This window comes from Cricetulus griseus, chromosome 4, assembly GCF_003668045.3.
Source record: "Cricetulus griseus strain 17A/GY chromosome 4, alternate assembly CriGri-PICRH-1.0, whole genome shotgun sequence".
Taxonomy (NCBI): Eukaryota; Metazoa; Chordata; class Mammalia; order Rodentia; family Cricetidae; genus Cricetulus; species Cricetulus griseus.
In genome coordinates this window covers 218,216,476-218,239,274 of record NC_048597.1, presented here as the reverse complement: position 1 = coordinate 218,239,274, position 22,799 = coordinate 218,216,476, and the positions used below count along the sequence as shown (strand labels likewise).

At 55.6% G+C, this 22,799-nt stretch overlaps 2 protein-coding genes across 3 annotated transcripts in view; one reads left to right on the top strand and one right to left on the bottom strand.

Annotated features, from left to right (window-relative positions):
- Myl3 (myosin light chain 3) overlaps positions 1–3,322 on the bottom strand; it is a 28,075-nt gene extending 24,753 nt beyond the window's left edge. For both annotated transcript variants that reach the window (XM_027414705.2, XM_035444008.1), the window contains exon 1: positions 3,093–3,322. The gene's annotated coding sequence lies outside the window, so the exon portion shown is untranslated. The remainder of the gene's footprint in view (positions 1–3,092) is intronic.
- Pth1r (parathyroid hormone 1 receptor) lies at positions 2,848–22,145 on the top strand. The gene is made up of 14 exons (XM_035444007.1): positions 2,848–2,922; positions 13,270–13,372; positions 15,086–15,220; positions 16,887–16,997; positions 17,111–17,229; positions 17,352–17,446; positions 17,645–17,840; positions 18,153–18,306; positions 19,574–19,634; positions 19,935–20,001; positions 20,265–20,359; positions 20,951–21,092; positions 21,171–21,212; positions 21,641–22,145. The coding sequence occupies exons 1-14, from the start codon at positions 2,848–2,850 to the stop codon at positions 22,022–22,024; spliced, it is 1,779 nt and encodes a 592-aa protein (XP_035299898.1). The 3' UTR covers positions 22,025–22,145.
- The last annotated feature ends 654 nt before the right edge of the window (positions 22,146–22,799 follow it).

Sequence of the window (22,799 nt, the reverse complement as noted above, 5' to 3'; positions counted from 1 at the left end):
CAAGCAAAGCACTGTGGATCTTCTGTCCTCACAGAGCAAGCAAATGGTACAAGGCAGGCCTGAACTCACACCGGGCAGTACCAAGGAGGATATAGGGACACAAGTAGGGAGGAGTGTCCTCCACACCAAGCTGAGGAGTGGGATCCAGACAAAGGTGTGACTGCTAGCAGGCCAGAAGTCTAGCACACTGCATCTACTGGGGGCGAGCATTTTGAAGGAAACAGCAGTCTTTGAACACCAGGACAAGAAACTCAAGAGCAGTGCCCATAGAAAGACGGGCATGGCAGAAGAAATGTTTGAGGAAAACAGTGTGGACATGAGTTCCCACTCTCACTCAGGGGCAGGACCATCCTTGAGACGGAGAACAGGGTTTTTTTGGGGGGTGGGGAGGAACTGAGCTTATTTGCATGGAATGCTTGTGGAGCTCATGGATTTGCACAAACTCTCAAGGTCCCATTGACAGCTGGACATCTCCCCGGTTTTGCAGATGAGAAAACTGAGGCCAAGGCCCCTGGAGAGTCCTGGTGAATAGGACACAGAATTGGTAAGTAAGCAAGCAAGGGTGCCATTTAACTTGCTGGTATTTTTCAGGGCACCACACTTAAAATGGTTTCATTCAGGACGCCTTTCGTTAGCCTCTGTCCCAAGCGCTCCGAACCTTCTCTGCTGCCTGATGCTTCCCACCTGGTACTCCAGCAGGTGGTAGGCTTGGAAGTACAAGGTCTGGAACCCGGGGAGTCCAGCATAGAGTACATAAACTCCATTTCCCCAACTCCTCTCTCTTTCCTCAAGTCGAGGCTTCCAAGACAGCATTTGGGGGGCGGCGTGATGGAGGGAGGTGAAGTACAAGAGTGGGTGTCCTAGCTGAGCCCAAAGCTGGAGATGCCTGGCAAGCAGCCGATAGGGCGAGACATCTTGAGATACCCGGATTGGAAAGGGACCCCTCTAAGCTCCAGACCCAGGCAGGAGGAACACTATGCGGGGCTCGGGACTAGGGATGGGACAGAGGATGGACGACCAGGCAAGGGCGGGGCGAGAGGCGAGGGCGTTGGCTGCGTAGCCTGACTCTGGCTGGCGGAGGAGCAGCTTCCCCAGGGTTCCCACACAGCCAGAACAGGAACCCCGCGGGTGCATGGACAGCGCCGAGGCGTGCAAAGTCCTAGGCGGCCTCCCCAGTGGCTCCTCTGCCGGAGCCCGCTGCTTGCTCATCACTAGGGCTGGACGATCTGGGGGTGATGGGTGCTCTGTGCTTTCCAAAGGAGAGAATAAAGCAAAAGCGGGGGGCAGCGTCCCAGCCCCTGTTCTCAGGTCCCGCGCTGTCAAGAGCTCCCTAGACTCCGTCCCCCCAACACTCATCCTTCTGCCCAAAGCCCCCGGGCCGGGTCTCTGGAGAGATGTCCCGGGTTGGGGGGCGGCGGGCTCGGCTCTGCCCTCCACACACCCGCCCGGGAGGCGGTGGAGGGGGCAGGGGCGGAGGAGGCCCGGGGAGGGCGCGGGGGAGGAGGGCAGAGGCTCCGGGCCCGGGGGAGGGGAGCGGCAGACGCCGAGGCGGGCGCGCAAGGCGGGCGGCGGCGAGCAGCGCAGGCGGGGGCTCAGGAGGCCGGGCAGCCAGGGGGGATCCCGAGAGTCCATGAAGTCCCCCCGGGGCGCGGGCGCTGGCTTGGGGGCTGTCGGGGGGCCCCGACATTCATGGCCAGGCGGGGGGCCGCGGCGGCGTGCTCCGAGTAAGTCGGGGTTTGGGGGGGTCGGGCGCGTGGGGGCGCCGGACGGGCCGCAGGGACTCGGGGCCCGGCCAGGGCGGGCCCGGCCCGGCCGCTCGGTCTCGGTGTCAGTCTGCGGCGCCTCCTCGGAGCCCGCGGCCGCTCAGTCGGTGGCTTTTTTGGAAACTCGCAAATGTTTTCGTAGAGGAGGGGAGGGGGAAGCGAGGGAGTGACCGAAACCGAGCTTGGGGCGGCTGGAACGGCAGAGGCCAAGGCCGGGGAGGAGGGGGGTGTCGGGGGCGGGGGGCGCTAGCCAGAGACGGACGGACAAGCAGACAGGCTGCCCCCACGTCGGGGCCGCAGAGCAAGCGCTCGTGCCGCTCGGGCGCACGCGGCGCGGGTTCGGAGGACGGGACTTGGGGCGCAGGCAGGAGGTGCCTGCCCAGGGCCTGGGGGGGTCCAGACCGGGCTGGGGAGCCGGGCCGCAGTGCCGCCGGGGAGCCCCGAGCTGGGGACAGGAACACCGAAGGGCTCAGCGCCGTTGCAAAAGTCGGGATGGCATCCCGGAGTTGCACGCCCCGCGCAACTCAGAACGCGCCCCCTGCCCCGCCCCGCCCCAGCTCCCCTGTTGCCCACTGCCGCGGAGCTAAAAATAACAGCCTGGTCGCCCCCCGCAGACCGCGACCCCGACCCCTCCCCCGCCCCTCCCACTGGGCGTGGAGCGAAGCCACGGCTCCCAGTTCCCCAAAAGAGGGGGGAAAAAGACAGAGAGAAAGAAAGAAAAGGCGGCGCGGGAGGGGAGCGGGGGGCGGGCCGGGGGCGGGGGGCCCAGCCATATGGATGTGATTTCTCCGCTCCGAGGCAGACAGGCCGCTCAGCAGCGCTCGGCGCCCGCCCGCCGCCCGCCCGGCCTTAGGCTGCCTCCCTCCCTCCGCCCTCCCTCTCTCCATTGCGCCGGTTGGTTCTCTCGCTCGCCCTCGGCGTATGGGCCCCGCACCGGGCTCCGGGGCCTCGGGCCGCCCGGACGCCGGGGTCCCCTAGGACGGGGTGTGGGCGGGGCGGCCCGGCCTGACACAGCTCTGCACCTTCCAACCATCACCAGGGCCGGCGGCGGCTGCCCCGAGGGACGCGGCCCTAGGCGGTGGCGATGGGGGCCGCCCGGATCGCACCCGGCCTGGCGCTCCTGCTCTGCTGCCCAGTGCTCAGCTCCGCATATGCGCTGGTAAGTCCCTCTCGGTCTACACTCAAACACAGGAATCCTGGAGTTGCTCTGGGATCCCTGGGGAGAGTGTAGGCGCAAAGTCGTGGGTTCTCCTAATAGTCTGAACTTTGGGATGCTGCCCCTGCTCTGAACCAGGAATCCTGGTGCCTGCTCTCGTTGGGGTGTCTTACCGTAGGTTCCAGATGTCTGAAGTTTCCCCGCTTCTGAAGACTTGGCTTGGGGTCCTGGGTCTGGAAATCTGTGGTTGGAGTTTCCCTACGCCGTGCTTCTGTGAGCACACGGCTCTGGTCGTATGTATCTCTTTCGATGGTGACAGTGTGATCCAGAGGGCTCTGGGTGTGGAGTCCCACAGACTGCGTTGGGGGCCTCTGCTTTCGCAAGTTTTGTTTGCACCCCGTGCTCAAAGCTGTGTGCAAGAAGTCAGAAAAATCACATAGACTGAGGATAGGGTTTAGAACCCCCTCCAACTCTGGGGATCCCACAAATAGACAGATTATGCGCTAATGGGACAGCTTTACCCCAAGTAGAAGTCGTTTGCCCAGGGAGGTGGGTGTGGTGTGGTATGGAAGTCCCCTGAAAGACCTCCCCCCCAGTACACCTGTGAGATACGTGCTGGAGAGTGGGCTGATCTTTGGGGATACTGTGCATGGCCTCGGAATGGAGACCAAGAGATAGAAAAGAGGGCTAGAGAGAGACAGACAAAGGGTAAGGATGAGAGCTCTCGACTCCAGCAGGGACAGACTCAGAACAGCAAAGACAAATAGATGAGGGCTGGAGACACTGAGGGAGATCATGACCCGTCTTGGGCTAGGGTCTGGGAGCCATTTCTCTGAGAGGGGAGATTTTCCATCCTCTCATATTCGCAGCAGTCCTACCAAAGTATCCAGCCCATTCCTGAATCAGCTTTTGTGCCTGACTTTAAGGTCTTGTTGCCCCCTTACCCCAACCCTGATCCAGCTCTAGAAAGACAGGGCAAGCAGCTTCCTCCACAGAACAGAGCCTTGAATCCGAGGACACAAGAGCTCTGGGACCCCTCCAGCTCAGCCTACAGCTTAGTGACCTTGGACTGCCTTTCCCCACACCTCAGTTGCCCATCTGTGAAGAGAGCATGAGAGACGTTTCCTAACATCCTTGTATTTGATGTTCTCCTTCTGTGGTCCCCGGCACTCTATTATCAGGGCCCATACCCTCCCAATTCTAGTCCAGTAATGGATTTCCAAAACCAAAGACTACCCCAGAAAGGAACTTGTACACAGGGAAACAAGTTCAGAGGGCCCAGCTTTGCTGTTCCGGAAGATGCTCCAAGCACGGGCAGCAGAGCTGTTTGCTGAATTTCCCTTGGTGACTTCTGTGTGTGTACACATACGTGTGCATGGTGTAGACTGGCTGATGGATAAGGTGTCCTGAGTGTGTGCCTGTATGGCCATCCGAGTAGGGCTTTGTGGGCATCTGGGTCGGTCTGTGGGATTGTGGGTATTCAAGTCCATATGTGCCTGGAACTGTGGATCTGCACAGGACTCTGAGGGCAAAAGCACAGTTGTTTGCGTATGTACGCGTGCGCATATATGAGTGTGAGTGTGTGCACACAGGCCTTTCTTTACTTGTACTCAACAAATGCTTTTGTGTTTTTTGTTTGCCAGTCCATTGTTCTATACACTTTGCGCAGATCAGCTAGTTTAATCCTACCAGCCACCCTCTGAGAAAGGTATTTTCCCTATTTTTTATTAACTCATCCAGTCCCCTGTGAGCATTATCTATCTTATGTTAACCAGGTTCCAGGCCCTGTGCCTCACTGTGTGTGGCGGTACAGAGCCCCTAGAACTCCTCAAAGCTCTAACTGAAAGCAGAAGGGCAGATGCCTGTGTGGCTCTGCAGGGTCCTTGCTGGGACATATCAGTGCACTGGACCATCTCCTGCTTCAGGTCTAAGGGGTGTAGTCCAGGGGACAGGTTTGGCCAACCCACCCACCCACCACTCTGTGGGATCCCTGGGCTTAGCTGGAGTCAGCAAACACCTGGCAGCCTGCCCATTCTCTCCTCTAAGCCTGGGAGCTGCTTCTGTGTCCAGATGTGTACAGGTGTGGACAAAGCCCATCCACCTCAGCTGTCACCAAACCTACAGACTTACCTACTCAGCTAGATCCAAGCCAGGCTCACTTCTCTGGTGACCTTGGTTGAGGTCCCAAAGAGCGTCCCACTGGGAGAACAATGACCACAGCTGGACTGGGCTGGTTCATCTGTGCCCCACAAAGAAGAGTAGACCAGAGATGAGCATTGAAGGAGTGAAGTTTAAAGGAGGGGATAGGCTCACAGCAGATGAACAGGCAAAAGGAGGCTCTTATCCTTTGCGATTTCTTACCCTAAGAACACCCTAGAGAACCCTCAGCTCACATGAATGTGACGGTCAGCAGGGAAGCAGGCCTGGGTGTGGGGTATGACCCTTGGATAGGAGGGCTCCACAGAGAACTGTAGTCTCTTGGGCAGGTTGTGCAGGCAACCTCTTCCAACCAGCCCAGGGGGGCAGCTCAGAATTTTTTAACATTTAGAGTGTGTGTGCGCGCGCGCGCGCGCGCGTGTGCGTGCGTGCGTGCGTGTGTGTGCGTGTTTACAAGTGCTTGCTGGAGTCAGTTCTCTCCTTCCACTGTGTAGATTCCAGGTATTGAACTTAGGTTTCAGCACTTTACCTGCTAAGTCATCTTGCCAGTTCAAGGTGCTTGCTTTTAAAAATAAGAACATTTATCGAGCAGTAGCTTTCCATAGCATCTGAGCTAGAACCTGCCATATATATTTTCTCATTCCATCCATTGTCTGAGCCACATTAAGGGGAAATGACCTCGAGGCTCACATAGTAAGACTGGCAGAAGTGGGGTCTGAACCATATGAACCCAGGACTCAAATTTCTACAGGACTTTTTCTTTGGGCACGAGGTCCCTCTGTGTCATTTCGGAGTTTCTTTTCATTAAAGAATGAAATCTCTGTTATCCTACCTTTTTAATTGTTTACTTTTTAATTGTTTATTTCATAACTAATACATGAGGACATTTTTATAATCATTTTTGTATTATTTTAGCGTGCATGTGTGTGTGTGGGGGGGGTCTGAGGATAGTCTGGGTGTTGTCCTCACCTTCCACCTTATTTGAGACAAGGTCTGTCTGACCTGCCGCTGCCACCGTGTACACCAGGCTAGCTGGTTCTCAGGCCTCTGACGATTCTCTGGTTGTGGGTTTAGGAATCCAAACTCTAGTCCTCATTTGTGGCAGCAAGCATCTTCCCCACTGAGCCCTCTCCCCAGCCCATGAGCACTGTCAAATCCCCTCCTCTTCCTAGAGAAAGACATTCTGATAGTCTGCGGGGGCTCTCTGTCTCTCTCTCTCTCTCTGTGCTTCACATGGCACCTCTTTGTATACATAGCAAATAGACAGATGTTTTTAAATAAGTCCAACAAACTTCTCCATAGGGCTATGTGACACATGCCCTATGTGTATCTTCATATTTGTGAATATAAATCCTTTAAAATATTTATTTTATGTTTTTTAAGTATTTGATTTTTTGTGTTTTGTTTTGTTGGTTGGTTGGTTGGTTGGTTGGTTGTTTTTTTCAAGACAGAGTTTCTCTTTGTAGCTTTGGAAGCTGTCCTAGAACTTACTCTGTAGACCAGGCTGTCCTTGAACTCACAGAGATCCACCTGCCTCTGCCTCCGAAGTGCTGGGATTAAAGGCTCACGCCTCCACCGCCTGGCACTTTTTCCGTTTTTGTATATTTTTGTGTTGGTGTGTGTGCGTTTGTACATACATGCAGTGCCTGAGGAGGCCAGAAGAGCCTGTCAGATCCCTTGGAGCTGAGGTTACAGGCTGTTTTAAACTGCCGAAGGTGGGTGCTGGGGACAGACTTGGGTCCTCTGCCGGAACAGTATGTGCTCTTACGCACAGAGCCATTTCTCCAGCCTCCAAATCCTTTTTTAAAAAATTATTTTATTGTGTGCTTACTGGTTTGGCTGCATTTATGTCTGCACCCTGCATGCATGCAGTGCCTGAGGAAGCTAGAGCTGGAGTTACAGGCAGTTTATGAGCCACCACATGGATGCAGAGAATCCAGCCTGGACCCTCTGGAAGAACAACAGAGCCATCTCTCCAAGTCCTTTTTAATCCTGTATAGTATTCCAAAATATGAATTTCTTAAACACCCCTGAGGAATGCGCATTCAAATCCTTTCTCCACAATCCCCCACAAGTGTGTGTGTGTGCACATGCGCACGTTTGTGTGTGTATGTGTGCATGTGTGTGTGTGCGCGCATGCGAGCGTATAAGAGACAATCCAGATGGTGGCAGAGAAGCTCCTTGAAATGCCCTCTTGGTTCACCATGTGACCATTTCCCGGTAGGATATTTCTAGAATTTGTCTTTGCTGGGTCTGAGAACATGCACATTTTTTATTTTAATAGGCATGGCCAAATGCCCTCTAAAAAGCTGTGCTGGTTTATACTCCCCAGGACTGACCACAAGGCCCGCTCCCTGCTCTGCTCTGCTCTGCTCTGAGGGGCCCTTTTGTTTCGTCTTAGCATTTTGATGGGTGAAAAGCGGTGTCTCCTGTCTTTTGAATTTACACTCTGCCAATGATTTTTCAGACTTTATACTTGTTTATCATCCAACTGCTCAGAGAGCTCGCTAGGAGCCACTACCCATCTTTCTATGGGTTATTTATCTTGCTTGTATTGATTTGTCTGAGCTTTTTATATCACCTGTCCTTAAACACATCCTCTTCCCCCACCCCCCAACTCCCAGAACTGCCTGAGGACAGAGCGGGGGGGGGGGCTCAGGCCCACGGGAACTTGGGTTTTCTTCGGAATGTTTTAATGAGGCGTCAAGCAGCCTCCCCCAGATTCCTGTTGTGGGCCTTCTGGGGACACTCCCTGGTCCAGCTACCACATCAGGAAGGCAGCTATTTCAGAGAGCCCCAGGAAAAATAAAAGGTATGGTGAAGTTTTCACAGAACCTTGAAATTGTCTGTGAAGTGACTAGGAGCCCATGTACAGGAGACAGCACAAAGTTTACTCAGGTTCACAGACATTGGAGACTTCCTAAGGCCTCCAGAACCCCAGCTGGGGGCCAGCCTTGTGCCCAAGCTGAGAGCTAGTGAGATCCCATTCTGCTACCCAGTTAGGGTTAGGTTAGGCCATCCCATCCTTCTGGGCCTTGGTCCTCCTGCCTAGCTCAGGTAGAGGCTGCCTGTGAAGGAAGATCCACCCTGTCCTAGCAGCCAACTCTGCCATCGCAGGCTCACCGCCTGCCCCAAAGGCGGCCACGCTGGCTGGCTGGCTGGGATGAGAGGCGTCACAGTGCCTCCCCCCCAGCCCCTCCCAGCCCCAAACACAGGCAGCCTGTTCAGGAAGGCCTGGCAAGGGGGAGGAAAAGTCAGCACTTGTCAGTGGTGGCGGGGCAGGATGAGGAGCCCGTCCCAGCCTGCCGTGGCCAGCCAGATGGACAGAGGGCAGCAAGGGACAAGAGAACAGTCCCCAGCCAACTGGCATGGGAGACAGCAAGATGTGCCAGCATGGGTCCCAGTAGTGGAACCTGGAGAAGGGGTGCAGGAAGGCCACAAGGTCACAAGAGGATCTCCTGAGAGCAAAGTATTTCTTTCTTACTTTGCCGGAGTCATTCACAGCCTCACTTAACACCAAGGCCCCATTGTCCTCTGCCCAGTTAGAGGGGTCGGCTGCATCCCAACATCAGTACCCCATTGCTTCTATGGCTACTTCTACTGCTGATCAGTTAATTCCCTTTGTGGATGCTTGCTTGATGCAGCAAAGGTTACATACGATCCACGGTGCTGGAGAGATGGTGTTATGGCCGGTGCCACAGCATCCACGTGGCTGTGTATTTCCTTTGCTCCAAGACTGCTGCTTTGGTATAGGGTATGCCTTCGCTCTGCCCTGGCCCTCCCCTTCTCACCCCTCTCTAGGCCGCAGTCTTCCCTTTGTGAAATGAGTGTACAGTAGGTGAGGCTGACGTGAGTGCAGCAAAGAGGGTCTTACGGGACAGGAACATCCAAGGACAAACACCAAGCAAATCTGCCTTCTCCAGGGGCAGGCAGAAAAGCAACACACACGATCCCTTAGGGGACCAGGCTAACACTGGCAAGGGGGTTGCTGATGTGACCCAAGAGAGCATCCTGGTAAGAAAATGCTATGCAGTAGAAGCCCTTGCACGGAAACAGAGTGTCCGCTGAAGAAAGAGACCCCTTCATTTGGTTGGAGGGGTGGAATTTTTGTTTGGTCTGGAGGGGTAAAATTTTGCCATGTCTGAGATCCCAGATGCCAACGTGTAGAATCTCGCAGGAAGGGGAGGAAGCTAGGAGTGGCCTCATCCGGGTGATGGTATGGACCGCTGTCTCTGCCCCCATCACCATCACCAGCCTTGACACACCAGCGCACAATGCCTTCATCCGCACCCTGCCACCTCTCCCTGGGAGCTAAACTGTAGAACATCTTGGCCAGGCATGACGGTGTCCGCCTATAACTCAGTGTGCAGAACTGGAAAGTCTCAGGTCATAAGAGTGAGGCCCCATCTGAGCTTGGGGATGACAAAATACATCAGGTCTGTTGACAGCACATCCTCTGCAATGGGGTCAGCAACATCCAAGTTCGTAAGTAACACGGCAACTTCAGCCCCTATCTGTCTGTGCCTTGCCTGGAGCCTCACAAGCCCATCCCAGTGTTTGCAGGCTGCCCTCCCAGCTCAGGGCTAGTGTTATATGACACCAACCCCTGCGAGTCCAGGCTCTAGTCATGTTCCTGTGTGCATGAGAAGGCTGGTGCTGTGCTGCTGGAGGGGACACTGTGGTAGGTGGTTCAGAAAAACGGTCAGCCCTGATCCATAAGGTGGGAAGCAGTGTGCAGGACAGCTGGTGCCAAGGCTGGCGACCCTTTCAGTGGTGAGCGTGGACTACGTGGCGCCTGGCCATGACCCAGTCCCTAGTTCCTCAGTCTTGCCTCTGAGAACCAAGGTGCAGATTCTGGATCTAAAAAGATGCTGGTCTGAGTTCTTCATACTCTGGAGCTATGCCAAGAAGACAGCACTCTTGTGGAGAAGGAGGTGACTGGGTTGGGGAGGGGAAGAGAGCAGCAGACAGTGTTGATGTCTGGCTAGTCAGAGTTGTCAGCAGTTTTCCCCCTCATCCCTCTGGAACCAGGATAGAGGTCTGGTAATCTTGCCTACTCTCAACCCAAATTTGGGGGTCTGGCAGTGGCCTTGAATGACCTGTGAGTTCAGGGAGCTATCCAGGCACACCTCACCCAGCACAGCTCCCATTCCTGGCCCTCAATTCTCTCCAAGGTCCCATCAGCCCCTTGCTGTGGATCCCTGCAGACAAAGGGATTGGGGGTGGGGTGGGAGTGGTGAGTTAGTCCCCTTGCTCACAGTAGCTATAGCAGTAGCCAGCTCTCCTCAGCCTGTCCTGCCCAGGTTTTTGACGCAGTACTTCATTTAAATCCACAGCGGCTTTACCGCTATTCTGATTTTACAGGAAATCTAAAGCACTGGACTTAAGCAACTTTGCCAGAGACACTGGTTAATGGTAGAGGTGGGGTTTGAACTCCAGTGTTAGTGGGGAAATCCCTGAGGTGCAGCTGAAAGAGAGTAAGGGTATCTGGACGTTCCAGGAGGGGCTGTGCTCTGAGACTGGCAAAGAAGACGCCCTGGGGAGAGGGCTGCTTCTTCCCCTTGAAGTACTTTCCTCACTCTGAGCTGCTTCTCTTCCGGTGTGGCAACTCTCTTCTGATTGGCGTAACAGAGAAGTAGGTCTTACTAACACTCAGGGAGGGCAGAGGCAGGGCCATTGTCCTTGGGGATGAATGAAGGCTTATGGAGGAGGATGCTAGAAGCGTATGGCCTCCCCTGTCCATTTGAGAATAAAAGGGAAAGCTAACGACCACGGGGAAGGTTAAACAGCTACCCGAACCCCACCCCAGGCCCCTGAGTGGGCACGTTGCTCAGTCTCATTGTCAGCTGGGCAGTTTTCAGCCCTGACTGCTTCCCTCTAATCTAGGCCATCAGCTTATACTCCCTGGTCACATCAGTGGCTAGCCAGGCCATTAGGAAGCTAATGCATCAGCAGTCTTCAGAGACCGATGGGAGGTCCAGTCGGTCACTCAAGAGCACGCCACTAACTGGGAGAAAACTACGGTGAATTCCATATCTTGGGAAGGGGGGAGACGGGCAGAAGGAGGGGATCATAGACAAATGGATATGAGAGGGAGAAGTGGCAGGAAAGTGTTACGGATGGTGGTGACACAGGTGACGGTGAGGCAGACAGTGGTGGTGGTCGCCATTCTGAAGGTGGTGTGGCAGTGCTCTAGTAGTGGTGGTGGTGGTGGTGGTATTGGCCCAGTTATGGCAGTGATTGTGGTGGGAATGGTGCTGGCAGCAGTGGTGGTGGTAACATTGGCAGCGGTGATGGTTATGTTGGTGCTGACGGAAGGTGGTAACTGATGGAGATGTGAACTGCAATGATGGAACGAATGGTAGCCAGTAGATAACAGTAGTAGGATGAGGTGGGTGTGTGTCAGAACCCTTAGTAGCGGGCTCCCCGGTGTCGCACACATAAAGAGGGAGAGCTTCAAGGTGGCTCTGGAAGTCCCTGGATCTTAGCAAGCCGATTTGGCCTACCTGGTCCTTATCACTCTGCCCCAGCCTGGTGTGCTTAGGACAGTGGGAGGTTAGAGCCAGCCATGGGGCCAGCAGCACACTGGAATCCACTTCAGCCTTCCTGGGATTCCTAGGCATTAGGGCCAGCTGAATCCCGAGGGTCCGTTTCAGATCCAGGCTCTGGAACAGCAGACGCAGGCATGCATGTTGAGAAGTTCTACAATACTCCCAGAAGCCGACAGACACATAGTCCTTTGCTCACATACATGTACACATGCGTGTTCACAAACACATCAGGCTCCAGGGCCCAGAGAGACGTGTTAGGCGGTTCCTACGTGAGGACTTACAGAAATGGGGCACTCAGAAGTTTACACACTGGCCAGACAGCGGTGCGCGGCCAGTCACACGCACGCGCAAAGATGCTCGCGCTCCTACGCTAAGTAAAACCAGCAAGACTCAGTTCCGCGGAGCCAATTGGAGACTCCTTGGCCTGGAAGCCCGAGCTGCTGCCGCCAAGAGACGCGGTCAATTAACTTCTCTCTGCAGCCGGACTCCCTGACCCGGGCCGCCCGCCCCCTCCCGCCGACTCGCCTCCACCCTGACCCGCCTCCTTCCTCCCAGGCCTCCAAATTCTCTGCCCCACGAAGCTCCGCCCTTACTAAAGAGACCTGCCCACATGGCCGGGCATGGGCTTGCTGCGCTGCCAGTTCAGGGAGATCAGGCTGTGTTCTCTGGAGTTTACGGGAGGGTTAGCTTCTTTAGGGGAGACTCAGGGACCATGAGGCCTGACCTGGGCTGTCCCAGAGCATCACAGGGTACCCCGGGGTGACTGCTCCCAGGCAGGATGCTGGCTCCAGCTTCCAAGTCAGGGGAGACTCAGACCCTTTCCAGCAGCCACTAGCTCAGCAAGAGGCTCTCCCCTACGCTATTCCCTTTTCCCTGGCTAAATTGATGTTACTGGGTCCCAGTGGGTGTACAGAGCGGAAAGAAGAGAACGAGGCCATTGCTGCAGAGAGGTCAGCCGGAGCAAAGGCCTGCGCCTGGTCACATGTCTCCACAACATCTCCTGGGGTGGAGGACCTTCCAGCAGGATGAACCTCCCTAGTACTGCGTGGGGGGGGGTCCTGCATAGCCCAGCGATTCCCCCAGCAGTTCTACTACTCTCTCTGAAACCCCAAAAAGGGAGGGTGAGACCCTGACCCTTTACTGGGAAAAGTACTGACTGGATGCTGGGCCAGGATGGAAATGGTGACTGCCATGGTCCCCAGAGGCTTTGAGACTTGAAGGAATCCAGGCTGGGTTTGTCTCTTCAGAGTTCAGCACTCCAGATCCAACCCCAGGTCCCCAGCAGGCAGCCAGGATCCTGTGAGGCTCCATCCTGGGGCATTCCATCCGTTCCCATGTGCCCCAGGGGGATGGACTAGACAAAGAATGTCAATGGATGCCGGGTTACTGCTGGACATACAGGGGACAGCCCTCACCCCTTTCTCCTCCCTGCAAGGGGTAGGTCCCAGCCCTGTGTTGCCATGGCTTCAGAGCTTTAACGGGGAGCTCTGTAAGGCAGATGCTCCCCACGGGGCAGACTTCCCACAGTCCCTCTAAAGGGAGGACGTTTGGAAAGGGGGAAATCTCTGGGGATGTTGGTTGACTTTGGGACCAGCTGCCTCACCTGGAAATGCTGCCTACAGTTTGATCTTTGGCTTGGCAGGTGGACGCCGACGATGTCTTTACCAAAGAGGAACAGATTTTCCTGCTGCACCGTGCCCAGGCCCAGTGTGACAAGCTGCTCAAGGAAGTTCTGCGCACAGCAGGTGAGAGTGGGGACAAGGAGGTGGGTGTGAGGTCAGCATGTGATAAGGTGGGGGTCTAGGAGGCAAAGACAGGTGGGTGAAGGGGCTAAAGGTGTTAACTTAGGGGTGCGCTTAATAAAGAGAGGCCCAGCCAAAGCAAAGACTTAAACTGAAATCAGCAGGCTCAGGTGGTCCACACCGTGTGTGTGTGTGTGTGTGTGTGTGTGTGTGTGTGTGTGTGTGTGTGAGAGAGAGAGAGAGAGAGAGAGAGAGAGAGAGAGAGAGAGGATGGAGATGTGAAGGCAGGCACATAGCCCCAATGGATTTAGATGGGGTAAGGCGAGCCGGGAGCTTTGATGAGGGTGCAGGGCTGGAAAATGGTGGGCTGGACCAACTTCCCCAGAAGAAAAGATAGCCAAGCCTTGTCTAGAAAGATGAGGCTGTCTCTGAAAGAGGCCATCTGGACACCAAGCTCTATAGTAGAACTAGAGTCTCTAGAACCAGATTAGGGTGGTGGGGCTAGAGGAACTGGAATAGGTGTGTGACTCAGTCTATAGCCCGGAGACGGTGTTTGACCTGCGGGGGGTGGGGGTCCCACAGCGTCTCCAAGAAACCTTTAACACCGTTCTGACTCAGGGGTCTCCTCTGCCTCCTTCCTCGAGTCCATTTGCTGGAAGCAGGTATAGGCTACACTGGCATTCATCCAGGCTTCTGAAGTCTGGCGGTCTCATCCGCAGGGGAGGTCAGACCCTGACTTTACTGCACTGGCTCTCAGGTTACTGGGGGACAGCAGTAGTGCATACCCAGCACACAACCAAATGGTGGCAGGTTCTCTGTGAAGCATGTGGACTTGGTTCAAATCCAAGACTCTTTCTGTATACAGAGTTCCTCTACCCTGGCCCCACCTATGGCTCCCATTCACATAGAGGGTAGGGGCAGATGAGCCCCCTGACTTGATGCTAAGCCTGGCCCTCTGCCTATTGTGGAGCCTGTGGTGTGTGTGCACATCCCTGACTCCTTCTTGTCCACCATGGAACCCCTCCCTGAGGGTGGAGGCTGGACAGTGCTGACAATCATTCTCCCCCCCCCCATCCCAGGTTGCCTGGACTCGGCTTCCCACAGAGGCTGATGTGGGAGGGCCAAGGGACCCTGGCTTGGGCTGTAGCTGAAGTCACACAAGTCAGAGTAAGGACTTTCTAACTAAGGAGGCAGGCCTCCTGTGTCTTTTCAAGGAAGAGAGGCAAGGCTGCAGCTCAGGTGGTGTCATTGGGGCATGCACAGACACTTCGAACCCCACTCCTGACACAATGCAGTCTCTACCCTTGGCCCTTCTTCACCAGCCTCCTCACCTGTCTAATGTGCTAGCCTGGCTTGGTTTTCACCGTTACCTCTCCACCCCGTCTTGCCCAGTTTTTTGCCATGCGCCCTCTGGTGGGCTGTTCCCTCCTTCATGGTCGCCTTTCTACTTCACTGGCTGTCTGGCCCCACACTCATACAGCGTTTACTCCGTTTGAACCCCCGCTGACCAACTTTATTTCCTGACTGCCTCTCCATTTGGCAAACATTTTACAGTTTCTGGGTCATGTACTCGTCCTTCGTCTCTGATCGCCCAACAGCGATTATTATTGGCAACCTTGGTAGGATCAACTCATTGTAAAAGGGGGACCTGAGGGAGGGGCAACAACCCAGGGCTGTTGTTGTAGCTGATGGCTAGAACTGCCCTGATTTCTCCAGCCAACATAATGGATTCAGACAAGGGGTGGACACCAGCATCCACGTCCGGGAAGCCCAGGAAAGAGAAGGCTTCGGGAAAGTTCTACCCTGAGTCTAAAGAGAACAAGGAGGTGCCCACTGGCAACAGGCGCCGAGGTATGTCTGTCCCCCCGTCCATGACTCCTGCCTTGGCAGCCATTTGACAGGCGCAGATCCACCTGTCCCTGCTGTTCTGTGGCAGTCTTATGAGTTCCTATGGAAAGTCAGAGACCATGGCTCCCTTCCCAGGAAAGCAAGCCAGGGGACAGCCCAAGGGGCAACACAAGGGGGTGGGGGCGCGGGTCAGTTGTGTGTTCTCAAGACACAAGGAAATGTGCACGGCAGACTCACCCAGCACTCCCCAGAAGAGGATCCAGAGCTACAAGAAACTCATGACCCATGGGGGGGGAGTGGGGAGGGAGAAGGGGAAGCCTGTGTCCTGAGACACAGTCAGGGAGAGATGGAGACACAGAGGAACAAGATGCTCAAACCCAAAGTCTGGTACTTGGTATGTCAAAGGAGGTACAGAAAGACACATAGTGGGAAGAGCCACAGAAACAGCAAGAGGGTAGGGCAGCCTCAGAGCGGTGGAGACAGACAGTGGGACAAGGAGAGAAGAGGAGAGAGGGAGAAACAGGGTTGCCTCAGGGAGGTGAGGAGAGACAAACACAGAGCCCAAGCTGTGGCCACAAGGCCAGTTAGAGCCAGCAGGGTGGGCAGCAGATTCCAGATGGGCCACATCTGGGAGCCTGTGGTCACCCTGTGGCTCCCCAGGGACCAGAGGGAATTGTGGGCTTGGCGGGGTGGGGCTGGGAATATGGCGCCCAGGACAGAGAGCCTTTCACCGAGCTGGGCGGATCCAGCCATCAAGGCTGCCTTCCAGGGAGGGTTAGAGAGCCCTGTGGTCAGAGCACCGCAGGGGGAGAAAAGGGGGCTGTAAGCAGGGGTGTTGTCTGGGTGATCTAGAGGCTGGGGACCCGCTGAAGTCACTTAGCATGGCTGTCAGGGCTCCAAAGTGGGATGCATCACTGTCCTTTGAAACTCCCCACTAGCGCTTGGCTTTGGAGGACTGTATGCCTCTTGAGTGGTTGGTCATGGGTCTTCTGTGCAGCCCTGGATGGTGGACGCCAAGGCTGATATGGTGGCCTTCCCAGTGAGGAAACGGAAACTCAGAGTGAGGACACCTGTGTGAGGTTAGCTGCGTGTTAGACGTTCAGCTGGCACTTAGAGCCAGACTTCCTCCTTCTGGGGTCCCTAGGGAAGGGCCATGTAGAGAGCCTCCAAGCCGAGGGAAAGCTGGTTGTGGTGGCGCACACCTTTACTCCCAGAACTCTAGGGGCAGAGCCAGGCGGGTCCCTGTGAGTTCAAGTCCAGCCCAGTCTATCTACATAGTGAAACAATGTCTTTTTTTTTTTTTTAATCTTTTCTTCAGAGACACCTAGACACCAAGAACAGAGAGAGAAAAGGCTCAGCTGAGCCCTTGAGGCCAAGGCCTGTGTCATGTAACCTCAGCATGTTACCACTTCTCTTGTCCTTTTCCAGACCATCTGGAAAAGGGATTCATGTCAGTATTCCATCATAGGGGCTGCAGTAAGTTCTCTGGAGCCAGTGGGTTTAGGGAAGAAGAGGAAGGAAGAGATCAATATATTTTTTCCAGAATGCTCTAAACCTGAAGTTTCCAGTCACAGGACAGGGCACAATGTGTTCTTGTCTCTGTCCCTTAACTATGGCTCTGACTCCCCTTCAGTAGCCCCCACCCACCCTGTGTTTTCTTTGGGCACAGGACGTCCCTGCCTGCCAGAGTGGGACAACATCGTTTGCTGGCCACTAGGGGCGCCAGGTGAAGTGGTGGCAGTGCCCTGTCCAGACTACATTTATGACTTCAATCACAAAGGTGAGGCTAGCCAAATGGGCTGAGAACCACGGGGATGCCATGAAGCTTGGAGTTCAGGGCCTCAGTGGCTGCAGACCTCCTTTGCCTGCCCTGACTGTCCCGCGGACTTACAGGCCATGCCTACAGACGCTGTGATCGCAATGGCAGCTGGGAGGTGGTTCCCGGACACAACCGGACATGGGCCAACTACAGCGAGTGCCTCAAGTTCATGACCAACGAGACTCGAGAACGGGTGCGAACCCATAAGACCATCCCCACCCCAGCCTTTTTACTTCTCCAGCAACCTTAATTTGCCCTCCAGAGTGCCCTTAGTGCCCACCCTGAGTCCCGGTTCTCTGTCTCTCACCCGCGCAGGAAGTGTTTGACCGTCTAGGGATGATCTACACCGTGGGATACTCCATGTCCCTGGCCTCCCTTACCGTGGCTGTGCTCATCCTGGCCTATTTTAGGTGGGCGGGGCAAGGGGCGGGGCGGGGCAGGGCAAAGCCGGTGAGGGGTGGGGCATGGTCCAGGGTGCGAGCCTCCCTTCTCCCCCTTCACTGGCTCCATCCCCCTGCGTGATGACCCCGCCCGCGGCACACAGCCCAGCCTCCTGCCCGCGCTGCGCCCCCGTGCCCTCACCCACGGTGATGTCGCACGCCCCGCAGGCGGCTGCACTGCACGCGCAACTACATCCACATGCACATGTTCCTGTCGTTTATGCTGCGCGCCGCGAGCATCTTCGTGAAGGACGCAGTGCTCTACTCTGGCTTCACGCTGGATGAGGCCGAGCGCCTCACAGAGGAAGAGTTGCACATCATCGCGCAGGTGCCGCCTCCGCCCGCTGCTGCCGCCGTTGGCTATGTGAGTGCCCCTAGGCCGCCCATCGGCTCCCACCGTGCCATTCGCACCTGCCTGTCTCTTGCCTCCTCCTTCAGCTTCAGGCCTGCAAACCCATCTCATAGGGACCCTCCCACGACTCAGCTCCCAACCTTACTGCTAACAGCTCCTAGTGTCCCCCCTTCCCTTCACACTGGAGTGCCCCAACCACCCACACCCACACCCACACCCACACGGGGTCCCAACCCAGAAGCCCAGCTCTCCCTTCTCACCTAATACAGACCAGACCTGGCCTATGAGATACAGGCTCTTGGCTAACTCTGGTTGGTCTCCTAGGCTGGCTGCCGTGTGGCTGTGACCTTCTTCCTTTACTTCCTGGCCACCAACTACTACTGGATTCTGGTGGAGGGGCTGTACCTGCACAGCCTCATCTTCATGGCTTTTTTCTCAGAGAAGAAGTACTTGTGGGGCTTCACCATCTTTGGCTGGGGTACGGAGACCAGTGGGGTGGACAGGGTGAAGGTGAACCTGCGGGTCCCATGCCCCTCTTGGTTTGTGGCAGGCTGGAGGCCTGCCTATCCTGCTGTGACTTGGACCCTGTTCTAGGTTTAGGGGACTCAAGTTGGCTACAGGCAGGATTCCCCCAGAGCTGTTGGCTTGACGGGGCATTTCGGCTCACTTGGGGTGATAATTACTGGGTTTGAGATGAGGTTAAACTTGGGATCAGAATGGGATTTTCAGTCACTAGTTAGCCTGGGGTTGGGAATATATAGTCTAGACCCTCCTTGTACCCAGAGCCCTGTGGAGGGGCTCACACCTGTTACCAGGAAGTGAGGCCCCCGCTATCCAGAGCCACAGGCCCAGCAACTCAGTACTACTTAACTCCTGCAACCTCTCTGCAGTAGATTCCTGGGATGCTGGGATCCTACCAGCCCCCCTCAGGCTCAGGGATCTAGTTACTGATAATTGTCCATTATTGCTGGCAGCTCCTGAGCTTGGCTGGGCCCTGGGGAAAGCTGCCAGACTGTGGAGGGGTGGGCCAGTGGCTAGAGCCTCCTGGGCTCAGCACCCAGAAAGCCCTCAGGTCAGTCTCCACAGCCTCCTTGGCCCTTGGCACATACCCTACCCCTGACCTCACCATAGCAGGCCCCAGAGCTGGGCAGGTCTGGGCCTGATTCCAGGAACTAACACAAGCTCCTGGGCTAGAAGGTGTCTGGGTGGGCTGGAAACATGTGGATTAGGGAGCACACAGAGCCTTATGATCTGGGAATGTCACACCCTTACCACAAACCCAGGTGACACCCTTTCCCCCCAATGATCCACCAGGCTAGAAATAAAGCCAGAGGGGACCAGGCTCCCTTCACTCAGGCTGCCATGTGTCAGTACCCTGAGGTTCTCCTGTGGCCTCTGCCCAGCCTGGAATGACAAACTTCATTTTTATCTACCCTCATCCACGAAGGCTCAGACCTTTCATGCCAGGCTTGGAGAGGGAGTTTTAGAACAGAAAAATGCTAGTCACTGGCTCTCTCCCCATGGAAGTTCCAAGCCCAGTGCACACATAGTTTCAGCACATGCCCAGCAGGCATGCATAGGTACTCCAAAGAAGCAAGGAATCTGAATGGGGCTGGCACCTCAGGCTGTTAGGATGACATGAAGGAGCCCAGGTGCCTAGGGTGAGGGGTGGGGCAGTGAGCTGAGGAAAGTCATTGGGTTTGGGGCAAAATGCAAAACCCTCAGACTATTCCCTGCACACACAGGTCTTCCAGCTGTCTTCGTGGCTGTGTGGGTCGGTGTGAGAGCAACCTTGGCCAACACTGGGTAGGTCAGCTGCAGTGTTGCAGGGTGGGCAGGGACCTTGACACAGGCTGGAAATGCTCGGGCTCCCTCTTCTGTAATCATGGGGTGACCCCTGGCAGCAGCAGCTCCAGGCTCAAGGGTTTCCTCAGAGTTTTAGGAGGTGACTTCCAGGCCCGGAGTGCCTCAGGCCTGGACACACACGTGCAACACCCGTCCTGTGTCCTTGACAGCGCGTGTCAGAGCAGGCCAACTCTGGGGCCCACGTGGGCTGGCTGAGAAGGAAGGGGCCAGTGCTAATGCTTCACCTCCACCCTTCCCCAGGTGCTGGGACCTGAGCTCCGGGCACAAGAAGTGGATTATCCAGGTGCCCATCCTGGCGTCTGTTGTGGTGAGCAGGGGTCAGGGACAGTGTGGGCATGAGTCCAATGACTAGCCCTTAACCAGAGCATCTACAATGGCTCCCCCAGAACCGGAAACCCAAAGACCTGAAGACCAGGTGATCCCTACTCCAGTCTAGATGGGGAAACTGAGGGCCCTAGGAACCACCTAGAGATGCAGTGACACAGCAGGGCCTGTGGCGTGGCCCGGGGTCCAAGAGTCCTTGTGCTGTGCTACCAGGGTAGAGTCTCCAATGCAGCCTTCTCTCCACAGATCAACTTCATTCTCTTCATCAACATCATCCGGGTGCTTGCCACCAAGCTTCGGGAGACCAATGCGGGCCGGTGTGACACGAGGCAGCAGTACCGGTGAGTTCTGGCTCTTTGGAGTTGGGGGGGAGTTCAGGGTCATTCATTGGCTGCCAGCACCATGTACCCAAGAGAGGACATAGGTCCTGTGGTTGAGCTTGTTAGAGTAGCCTCTGGCTCTGTGGCCCACAGCCCCTCCCTGCACACCCTGCCTGCACAGCAGTGCTGGGTCATGCTCTGTCACTTGGTATCAAGCTTTGCACTAGAGCCGGGCCTGCTAGCATGGTGCATACCAGCTACCCTCAGACAGCTGGATTCAGGGGATCAAAGGGACAGATGGATAGAGGTTGAATCCAGTAACACATCATCTCAGGAGAAACCCAAGGGTTAGGTCATGGGAAAATGAGTGTGTGCCAGCAGCAAGTGCAAAGGGTCCAAGGACAGAGCAACTGCACCTGCGGTCTACTCAAGGACACCTCTCAGGGCCTTCCTGGCAGAAGCCATCCTGGCTGAACTTGGTTGCCAGGCAACAGGAGTCAGAGCCTCTGGTCCTTGTATCACTTCTGGAGCCTGGGCCTGGTTGGGGTGGGTGAATGAAGTGCTGTGTTTTGGGGCAAAGAACATGGCCTAACCTGCATCCCTAATGGCCAGGAAGCTGCTCAGGTCCACACTGGTGCTCGTGCCGCTCTTTGGTGTCCACTACACTGTCTTCATGGCCTTGCCGTACACTGAGGTCTCAGGGACACTCTGGCAGATCCAGATGCACTATGAGATGCTCTTCAACTCCTTCCAGGTGAGTGGCCTGCCCAGGGTCCTGGGGAGCAGGGTAGGGATGTGACGTGGTCCTGATTGCATGCACCTGTCTTTATAGGGATTTTTTGTCGCCATCATATACTGTTTCTGCAATGGTGAGGTAAGCAGTAGGCTGCACAGGCAGGGGTAAGGTAGGAGAAGTCGGGGAAGGGCTTCCCTCCCCGGCCCCTATTTTTCTTCCTTCCTCAAGAACCCTCCTGCCCATGCTGTGAAGGCACAGAGACAGCTTCAAAGATGATTCAGGCTCAGCGTGTCCTGGGGTGTATGTGCTCCTGCATGTGCTGCATAGAAAGGTTCTCCCTGGTCCCACTCAGTTGAGGGCTCAGCCATCTTTGGCCCATTTGAGCTTTTGGATTCTGGCTGTATCAGTTGCCCACTGTCAAACACCATGTTCTGAGGATGGGTGTGGTTTGACTTGACCTTGCTGTTTTCAGTAGTTTCCTGTCATTTACTGCAGCGATGGTGTCAGGCAAAACACAGGGCACATGGGTTAAGGGCACACCTGACTGCCGCTCATCTATTCCCCAGGTACAAGCAGAGATCAGGAAGTCTTGGAGCCGCTGGACACTGGCGCTGGACTTCAAGCGCAAAGCACGAAGTGGGAGTAGCAGCTATAGCTATGGCCCCATGGTGTCTCACACAAGTGTGACCAACGTTGGCCCCCGTGCAGGACTAAGCCTTCCCCTCAGCCCCCGCCTGCTGCCCGCCGCCACCACCAATGGCCACTCCCAGCTGCCTGGCCATGCCAAGCCAGGGGCTCCAGCCGTTGAGAGTGAAACCATACCTATTACCATGGCAGTTCCCAAGGACGATGGATTCCTTAACGGCTCCTGCTCAGGCCTGGATGAGGAGGCCTCTGGGTCTGCACGGCCACCTCGATTGTTGCAGGAAGAATGGGAAACAGTCATGTGACTGGACATCAGAACTGGACAGCTGGCATGGACAAATGAACAGATGGACCCAGAGGCCAATGGTTGGCTGGTTGTCCATTCAGGACTGGACCGGGAAGAAAAACAAAAGGAAAAAAAATAGAAAAAAGGAAAAGGGAGCTGTGTGTGGCTTCCTGTGTTTCATTCTAGGGGGCGGGTCTAGGAGCCATGGGAGAGTTTGGGGAGTACTCACCCCATGGTTGGGAGAAGAGCCCTGGGTCTCATGACCTAGGGAGGATCTGGGAGTTGGGGATTCAGAAAGATGGCTCTGTTCTCAAGGCCCAGAAAAGGGCATAAGAGGTGGTTCCGTAGGAGAGCACTTGCCTGGTGTGCATGGAGCCCTAGGTTCTACCCCCAGCACCTGATAAACAAGGCACACAGGAGGATCAGAAATTCAAGGACATCCTTGGCTATGTAGATCAGGTTGGGAGGCAACCTGGGGTACATGAGACCCTATCTTTAAAACAAAACAAAACAAAACCAAAAAAATCACCATTGCCCAGAAAGGCTCGAATCTGCAGGGATCACAGCAGCCAAGTGGACCTGGTGAACAGCCAGCCTTCCCCTGTTGTCATGAGCACACGTGGAGTCACTGGCCAGCCAGGGCCCACTCTCAAGTCTGAGGCCCTGCCACCAGGTGAACCTTTCCCATCTGGTAGCCACCCAGGGAGTCCTCCATGCATGACCGCAGCTCCCAGAATGGAAGGGATGTGCCTCCAGCCACCTGACAGAAGTTGCAGGAAGAGTGCCCTGGCCAA

What these genes read in the sequence shown, in the direction of transcription:
- Pth1r (XM_035444007.1), top strand. Translation starts at nt 2,848, where the DNA reads ATGGGGGCCGCCCGGATCGCACCCGGCCTGGCGCTCCTGCTCTGCTGC. An exon ending in CCAACGAGACTCGAGAACGG is followed by an intron (nt 17,230 to 17,351) that starts GTGCGAACCCAT and finishes TCACCCGCGCAG; the next exon opens with GAAGTGTTTGACCGTCTAGG. An exon ending in TGCTCTTCAACTCCTTCCAG is followed by an intron (nt 21,093 to 21,170) that starts GTGAGTGGCCTG and finishes CTGTCTTTATAG; the next exon opens with GGATTTTTTGTCGCCATCAT.